This window comes from Curcuma longa, unplaced genomic scaffold (assembly GCF_044706935.1).
Source record: "Curcuma longa cultivar G26 ecotype Majalengka, Jawa Barat unplaced genomic scaffold, ITB_CL_G26_1.1 contig_19278, whole genome shotgun sequence".
NCBI classification, from domain to species: Eukaryota; Viridiplantae; Streptophyta; class Magnoliopsida; order Zingiberales; family Zingiberaceae; genus Curcuma; species Curcuma longa.
The window spans coordinates 18,604-27,883 of record NW_027431054.1 but is presented as its reverse complement, the minus strand read 5'-3'; the positions used below and the strand labels follow the sequence as shown (position 1 = coordinate 27,883).

The 9,280-nt window shown below is 32.4% G+C and overlaps 1 protein-coding gene across 1 annotated transcript; it reads right to left on the bottom strand.

The window, feature by feature from the left end:
- Nucleotides 1-518: 518 nt before the first annotated feature.
- On the bottom strand, nucleotides 519-8,776 carry LOC141817077 (protein KTI12 homolog). The gene is made up of 9 exons (XM_074704766.1): nucleotides 8,562-8,776; nucleotides 7,837-7,940; nucleotides 6,777-6,833; nucleotides 4,753-4,838; nucleotides 4,372-4,457; nucleotides 3,339-3,454; nucleotides 1,365-1,415; nucleotides 1,200-1,296; nucleotides 519-792 (listed from the first exon to the last, which is right to left on the bottom strand). Exons 1-9 carry the CDS (start codon nucleotides 8,716-8,718, stop codon nucleotides 629-631), a joined length of 918 nt encoding a protein of 305 aa, XP_074560867.1. The 5' UTR covers nucleotides 8,719-8,776; the 3' UTR covers nucleotides 519-628.
- Nucleotides 8,777-9,280: the final 504 nt, after the last annotated feature.

Genomic DNA, 9,280 nt, shown 5'->3' with positions numbered 1-9,280 from the left:
AAAAGTGAAGAAACGCAAGATGTTATATATAAAAGAAAAAGAAAAGAGAAGAAGAAGAAAAATCAATTATTAACATAGAGATAAAATGAAAATTAGATGCGCCATTTAGAAAGAATGAAACTTCATTGCGTCTTTTGAAAATTTAAAAATTTCATGTGCACCCTTTGAGAAATTGCCGATGTACATATGCAAATGGACTATAGTGTAATCCTAAATGTCACAAGAATTTATTTATACTCTCAATTTACACTTTATATGAATCTCCATTAAGGTGAAGTGATTATTTCACTTTGATGGAGAAATAAATGTCAAAATACAAGTGCATGTGAAATCACCTAAATAATTTTACAGGTTTCAGAAACTTGAAGGTACTAAAAATGTATATGCTCTCAAAGATAACTCTAAATTCATCAAGATAACTGTACCTTGATGTAGAAATAAAAGTTCAACTACAAAGCAATCAGACAAAATGGAATTAGACTAAGAATAACTAGTGGTAACAATATGTAACACATGAATTCGATAGTTACTCCCAACATTAATCATCTACTACACCATGTAGAGTATCCCTCCCCAGCTTATAAATTACAAGAAGGAATTACAAAAGAACAATGAGAGTGCTGCTAAGCTAAGCAGCACCAATTTCCCTATTTAAGTAGTCTATGAACATTCTCTTTGCGCTCTCTGCGTCTGATGGTGGAGGAGGGCCACTCAGGCTGTACTGCCCTGTTAGCTTAATGAAGGTGCGTCGCAGGCTGCGAAGCTCGGGCAACCCAATTGGTCTATGAACATCTATGTAAACTCAAGTCAAGGATTTCATCATCAGAAATAATCCTCACAATAAGTAAGATGCAACTGTGAAACAATCTAAGATCGACCTTCTCTGTTGCAATAGCATGATTCAGTATAGTCATGTATTCACTCTAAGATTAATGACCATGAAATTTACCTCTTCAATACACAATATCTTCCATTATTATATTATTGTCCACTTGGAATGGAATCATTGATTAGTCGAACCTTTAGATATCAAATTTGCAAATATGATATTATCAGCAAGCATATGTTTAATCAACAACTAAATTTTAATTATTTGTATCCCACCAGTATGACATAACTAATGGTAAACTTATGCTGAGTTATAGATGCATTGTTCAAAGTGTCCATAAGGTATAAAATTTTAACCAACTAAATTTAACAAAAGGATATGGCGGGTAAGTTAGGGCCCATAGATATCCTATTACTTGATCCTGCAAGCCCCTGAGATTGTGCTTCAACAATTATATTAATCACCGCCTGCAAACAAAAACAAGTAAATACAGCAGAATATTCTTAATATTTTCAAAGAATGTCTAAAAAGGGACCTGGGTTGCCTTATCCATCTCATACAGGGAATTGGCATCTGTTGCACGAGCCTGAAAATTTTTCGAAAATCAAAATGAATAGAATATTGGACGAAAGGATTTATTGAGACCTATCAATATCGAAATTTATTTATACCAGAATTATCACAAAAAATGCAATAATACATTGTAAAAAAGATATGAAAAAACAAAAGTGTTACTTAGATAGACATACTGCCTACTTAAATAATTCCTGAACATTTTGTCTGATAAATTATGTTGGAAATTTTATAGATACATAATTTCTTGGGTGAAAAACACAAACATGAATTTAAAACCATTTTATGTTCCTTCCAAGAACACAATTAAGTTAGGTTCAGTCAAGATTTTTTCAATTTTTATGCTTTTAATAGGTACTTAAATATTTATCTTTTTAAAAAAATAATAAATTCAGGTTAGAATGGCCTTCAAGTCAAGATCAGAAATCTTTCACAAGCCTAAATGTCCCAAGTAAAATACTTAAGGCCCAACTAACATGGATAAAATCCAAATTATTGGATTAGGTCAGTTGGGGTTTTCACCACTACTGACATCCATACAGGTTCTTTAATAACACCAAGTGATGTTTTCTTCACAAAAAAACTCCCTAGTGATTGAAGCCCAAGATATTTCAGTAACATCAAGCTAAAAGAGGTAGATGAACATGAAGTCCAAGATGTTTTAATAACACCAAGTCATATGCCCCCCAACATAAAACATACTAATATGAGAGAACAATTAGGAATAACTCAATAAATGATCAAATGAATAAAGATTGAGATGGTATGAACATGTCCAATGGCTACCTATAGATTCTATAGTTAGAAGAGTTAATCTATTATTGAAAATTATAAATGGTGGATGGAGAACAAAGAAACTGTTAATTAGTGTAATAAAAATTAATTTAATCGATTTAAATAGTACTAGAAATATAGCATAGCATAGAACTCAATGACATGATAAGATTAATATAGTCTTGGGAAACACAAATCTTGTTGAGGATGATTTATCAGTAGTAAACCCTCTAACAGTATCACCAAGTTTAATATTAGCATAGTAAAGTGGCAGTTTTTAGAAGGTCTGACATCCTTTATGAATGCAAACAGATCACTGTCAAAGCTGAAGATATAGCTCAGAGATGGATATATGTTATGTGGTTTTTGAATCATCTCTGTGATGCTTATTTTCCCTTTGAGCTAATACGAGGTTTACTAGTGAAAATAACTTCCAGTTTGTTCCATCAGACCTAGTGATTAAACAACTCAGATTAAGGTGTTGAAACATGGTATCCATAAAAGAATAAGCTTAAAAACTTCCCAACATAGAAATATAAACAAGAATGGTCTAAACCAATATGCTAGTGTGGAATTGAAACAAATTGAACATCTTTGGTTTGTTTTTATTCAATATACAGAAATTTAGTGGGAGAAAATTGTCTCCTAAAATGGCATTAAATGGAGAGAATGGTGGGAAGAAGAGATGCATGTTGATCAATCTATCAAGCAACTGTCGAACACTGTTTCAGTCACTTGCCATCTCTATCTACTGCTCCAATTCCAACTAGTACCATACAATTTCAGCTAGTATTTGATAATGGCAACAGAACATGAATGAATTTTTGGGTCGTAGACTCACCAAACCTATTTCACAATCAACTCTCCATAGTGGAAGTGTTGATAATAAATTGATGGAAATTGTTGATCGTCGAGACCATGATTTGCCATGGGTTAAATCCAGTAGCTCATTGAGTGTAGGACTAAAATGATATTAATATGTAACCTAGAAAGCTAAAGTTGTGATGTTCAGTTATTGAAATATTGAACCAATAATGATAAACCAATATATCAAGAAAGAAATCAGAATCCACCAACACAAATAGTGAAAGAAAAAAGAAATCCTGCCAGTTTGTTGATATGATGTGGTACAAGATGTCAACATTAATACAAATAGACTTACAGTTTGAGTAGCAATGGTAGGTTGAAGAACTTTAACATCTCGGGTTTTTGAATCAATCTTTTTTGTAAGATATGATACAGCATCAGCTATTACTGATGATGACTGTGATATTCCATCTTAAAGGAGACCCAGGAAAAAATTATTAGAAAAAATATTAGTTATTTTCAAGATAGGCAAGAAAAGCAACAATATGATATGCCAACAACTTGGACGATGAGTTTTCTCTACAACATAGTCTATTCATTAACTTCTAAGATACATGATATGATATTTACTAAATTTTAACATTTTCAATCCAAATGCATCTAGAACAGACAGAAAAAGTCAGTAAAAGCTTAAACATTTAGGAAAAAAATACAAAGAGAATGACTAACAAAAATTAGGTTCTGTCCATTTGCATTACACATAGAGCTATTGCAGATGGAAACCATGCGAGGCAATAGAAAATTTGCTGATGAACAACAGTAAGAGTTTTTTTTGTTTGCTTGCAAAAGAAACAAACTAACCCTGTTTATGATTTAGTATTATGCTGAGTTTAGTGTTTACTTGAATGAAAATAGAAGGGAAAATCAATGGCATTATTGATTTCTTTATTATATTTGGAAAGAAGAGGAGAGGAGGAAATTTAATTTCATTCAATTACGTTTTATCCCACCCAAATAGATGGAAGTGAAGGGAAAGGAAAGTTAAGCCTCTAATAGGCACAATATATGCAAATGCTGTGATTTCCTTTTTTCAGTCTCATCCAAGTAAACAAGATGAATGGATAGAATAGAAGTATGATAATATAATTCATTTTTCCCTTGTTAAACTACTTCCTTTTCCTTCTGCTTCCTCCCCTCCAAGCAAATACAACACAGATCTTGTCATTTGGCATCATGCCATGTTAAATCATAATCAGGGAAACAAAGCCCTTGTGTATGATTTGTAATGAATGCTGATAATTTCTTTATGTCCTTCTCCATCAAGCACAAACAAATATGTCAATTTGTTACCTAAATACTCAGTTCATTTTTTTACAAGCAGCAAGTACCTTTAGCAGGAAATACTTCAAAAAGTGGGGAATCCCAGCGGTTCCTTCTTTCAGGTTTCTCAAATCTCCGCACCAAATCCTCAAATCTGTAATAGAAACATTTATGCATTCATAATTTTGTTTGATGTGGTAAACAGATGGCAAAGTGTAAAGGAAGAAAACAATGAAACAGGTTAGAAAATATCTTGGGAGTTCCAGACCAGCAACAAAATTAATTTGCGACGAAATATGCATAAGACAACTCAGAATTGAAAATATCTACAACAACTTTTGTATTAAATTGTTTCATACAGGTTAAAACAATATAATGATTGGTATATAGAAAGTTTATGAAATTATCATGAAGCACATGTGCAATTACAGAAAGAAATCTCTTCTCACATCTTTGTTTCATATGATGATTCCCCCATTTCTTCTCGCATTCTATTCCATTGCCTACAGGTAGCATCGGCAGTATCACAGAAGACCTGAAGATCAATTGTTAAGGCATCTTCAATCTGGACATCAGGATAAACTAATAAGAGGTTGAAAAATCACAACACTAGTATAAGCCTTCTATCATCAACAAAACTGATAGCCTGGCATTTTCCTTGGTCTAAGATGCAAGATTAATTTTGACTTAAATTTTATCAATGATTAATCTCCTTAAAACTCTTGGTGCAATGGTAAAGTTATTGTAGTGTAACCTTGAGGTCATGGGTTTGAATCGCGAAAATAGTTTATTGCAATGCAAGGTAAGGTTGTATACAATAGACCCAATGTAGTCTAATTCTTCCTTGGAACCCCGCATTGGTGGAAACTTTGTGCACTGGGCTACTCTTTATTAATCTCCTCAAAACATTGTATCATAGAAAAACATGAGTCTTGACTTCATTATGTTCCATTACGGTGATTGATCTCCCTAAACATTGTATGATAGAATACCCTTAGTCATGACTGCTGTAACACCTAAGCAGATGAATAAAATGAAAAAAAACTTCTGCTACATCTGTCTACAAGGATATAAAATTTAAGGATCCAATAGAATTATGAAATACCACTAGAGTAATGATGGAACTGCATAGAGCTGAAAGGGAAAACAGAAAAAGAATTCTTTCACATAAAGAAACGTGAGTCTGAATTTTCAAAAGATATTCATGCAACCTAATTAATCAAATCTGTAATGCCATCTCTCACTAAAATTTGATAATATTTCTCTAGTAAGTAATCGATGAAATTTGGTAACCAACAATGTATTCTGTATCACTCAGACTCGTACATCCGACATGTGATTTTCTCAAAATGGGGAACAGAAGCTCAGCAAAAAAGGCTCCAAATCTTAGGAAAGGGAACATAACAAATGTATTTGTCAAGATTGATATACTTGGCTAGCTATTTAAGGGTTACATTTTTTGAATTTAGTCAATTAGTACTGAACCCAAGTTGTTAGAGGGTCAATTTGTTGCTCAATGGACTATTTGTGTCTAAAGAGAAGAAATAAGGATTTCCAACAAACACGATTAGGCTTGAATTGGTTAGAACTCATGTTGGGTTTACTTTGGAGTTGAACCAAGGCCAAATCAGGTTTTTTAAGGTGAATCAAACCTGAACCAACTTTTACTGCACAAAAGATACTGATCCAGTTCAGTGGTAAAAAAATGGTAAGTAGGATTTCTTTGATACATAGACAGCATAACACTTATTCTGTTGTTTGCAATTCCCTGCCCTTACAACTTCTTCCTCTTCTCATTGTTCAATTCTCGAGCCAGCCACCTCAGACAACCTCCAATGTCAAGCAATTGATGCACTCCCCTTCATCCATGACCAAGAGATCTCAACACCTTCCTTGCTTCCAGACAAAGCAGCAGAGGATCAGATCTAATTCTCCACTCTACTTCTTCCTCCTTTCGCACTCTTGCATTTCTTCTTTATTTTTATTCTCCTACCCTCATGCTCCACCGTCTTCCTCTACTAGATTTGTTTTGAGGAAATAAAGAAACCCACCTCCTTCTACTCATGTCAACACGGTACAGGATAGGATTTCCCTGATTCTAACAAAGAGAATAACTACACACAAGTATCATGATAAGAATGTAATATATTATTTCTTGTTTTCATCCCAGTCCTTCTCAGTGCCAGGAAAGACAATAATGCACAACAATCTTATTCATTTTCTAATTTACAAAATACTCTACAAGAAAATCAGTCATCCCACAGCTCAACTAACATCACACTAGGAATTTCATGAGCAAATAAATGGCTAGATATGCCTAATGAGATTTTGCTTGTAGATAAGAGAGTAACATAAAAACGTATTAGAAAAAAAAATCATAACAAAGTATTAGTCTTTTTCAATATTTATGCAACACTGGTCTAAAATAGTGAATTTAGTTAAGCTCACTAGAGTTGTATTAACAAATGATTACCACACAATATCTTATTCCAGCAGCTCGAGCAAGGCACCACAGCTCATATCTATAACCCTGAGTGAACACACATGAAAAACAAGGCATGAGTCAGCCATGTGTCCTGACTTTTATCCAGAACTTGCATTAGAAATTTTGAATTAAGCATTGAAATAATGAATAAGACTATGCCGAGGAGATACTAAAGTTATGGTACAGGAAAACTTTTATCATGAATAACCTTTCCAATATGCAAGAAAATTTATTGAGTTATAAGTAAGATTAAAGATAATAGAAATTGAGTGCATGTCTGTCCCCTTAGCAGAAAATACACAAGATGGGATATGCAGAATTAAAATTAAATGTCAGTTTAGTCAACTTTTCATGTTCAGAAAACAAACTTAAGGTCAGAGTAATTACAATATATAAGAATACTACTAGAAAAACATAATTCGACAGAAAGCTCATGCAGCAACTTAACAAACATGTACTAGTTGATAGAAAACAATAAGAAACCAAAATTTTTAAAGTATTTTGTACTTTTAGAATTTCATGCAGTCAGGTAAATTTCAACTTAACAAACATGTACTAGTTGATAGAAAACAATAAGAAACCAAAGTTTTTAAAGTATTTTGTACTTTTAGATGAACATTGTTATCATACTTTTACTAGTCATAACAAAATAGGAAATTTTAGACCATTTTTCAGGGAAAATAGACTATTTTAGACCTTGTTTTTAGTAGATTTGGTCAGTGTTGGGTGTATAAAAAGGAACAATAATTCTTTTGTTTAGATCATAGTTTTTATTGTTGTTGCAGATCCCTTGGGAGCTCCATGGTGCTACATCATCATGCTAGTTAAGAACCCATCTTATAAATTTGACTGAATTTTATCACATGGAAAATGATTCCAAAACACTTGTCTTTAATGATGAGTGCATTGTTCGTATAGAAAAAAAAACAAAATGTGAACCAATAGAAAGAAACAGACAAGAAAGATAAAATAGAAACTAATTCCAGACATGTCTCAATTTAGCCAAGTTTGATAACAAGCATTAAGATCACAATAACAAATCATTCACCTTAATGTTGTTTAAAGAGTCAACAATTATGATGCTGTTTTTCGATAATGACCTATCAACTTCTGATCTAAGCACACCCCTCAGGTTTTTCTCCATTGGCATATCTACAAATAAAGACAGGAAGCATGTGAATTAGTTAATAAATTTCTGAAACAGGCATTAGATATTGAATTTTATGATATAGCATAGAGTTAGCTTGCACCAAAATCTATAGTTAAGGGGAGATAACAAACAATGTTGTCTTGTTATACGGCTGCATGTCAAATAATAAGTACATTATACAAATCTCAAGTTCTCAGCATCTTTCCTTTTCGAGGATACAAATTGCTTCATTAATGTTCACAAAACTGTCTTTACAGCAAAAACTATTAGAAAAGTAAATTTAAAGGAATCATAGTAAATATCAAATAAAACATTTCTGATACCTGAAAATTCATGATATATAACAAGACAATTGACACTCAAAAACATGAAGGCAAAACAATGATCTTCTCGTGTGTTTTATTCCCAAAAATTTGAATCATTTTCGTTAACCAGAATTGTTCTTCGCCGTTTAATTCCTAAAATAACGGAACAAATGAATTTACCTTGTCGGTGGAGAAACAAACCGTCCGGCTTCAATAAATTCTATTAGCAAATGTCAAGGAATGCTTTGCTTCATTCTCAGGTAAAGATTTACTTTCTCAAAAATATATTTTTTTTTTCAAAGGGCGCAGAAGGGATACCGGCGTAGCTTTGGTTCCGACCAAGGTGGAGGGAGGATTCGTCTATAATCCTCACCGACGGTTTGGGGTCGTCCGCGGATTGGATAGCATCGGCGAGGCATGCGGCCGCCGTCGACTTACCGCTGCAAGGCTGCCCGCAGATCACCACGAGAGCCATCAAAAAGCAACAGAATAAACAAACCCTAATCGCTTGAGATCACTCGCAGATCACCACGAGAACGACGTGAACTTCACAAACCTTGTTCTATTAAATTAAATAAATAAATAAAATCGATAAATAAATAAATTTTTAAATCTTTAATTAATTAATAAAATTTTTATAATATTTAAAAAATTCAATTAGAACGAATTAATTAATATTTTATTAATTTAATTAGTTTGATTTTTATTTAAAAATTTGATAATTATATTAATTTAAAAAATTATTAATTTAATTTTAATTAATTTAATTCGATTCCATTTAGTCCTATCAAAAATAATTAACTAGGACTATAAACTTTTGATGGATGTGTGTTATAAAAATTTAAGTTGGAAAAGCTTTGGATTAGATTTAGTAAAACTAATTAGGAATATCCACCCAAACAAGGTAATGAGACCAACTTGATTAACTGGCCCAATTGCATTAATACTTTAACAATTATAACAAATTTAATAAACTAAAATCATAATTTTATAATAAATTAAAATATTTCTTATTAAAATCATAACTTCAAATATGT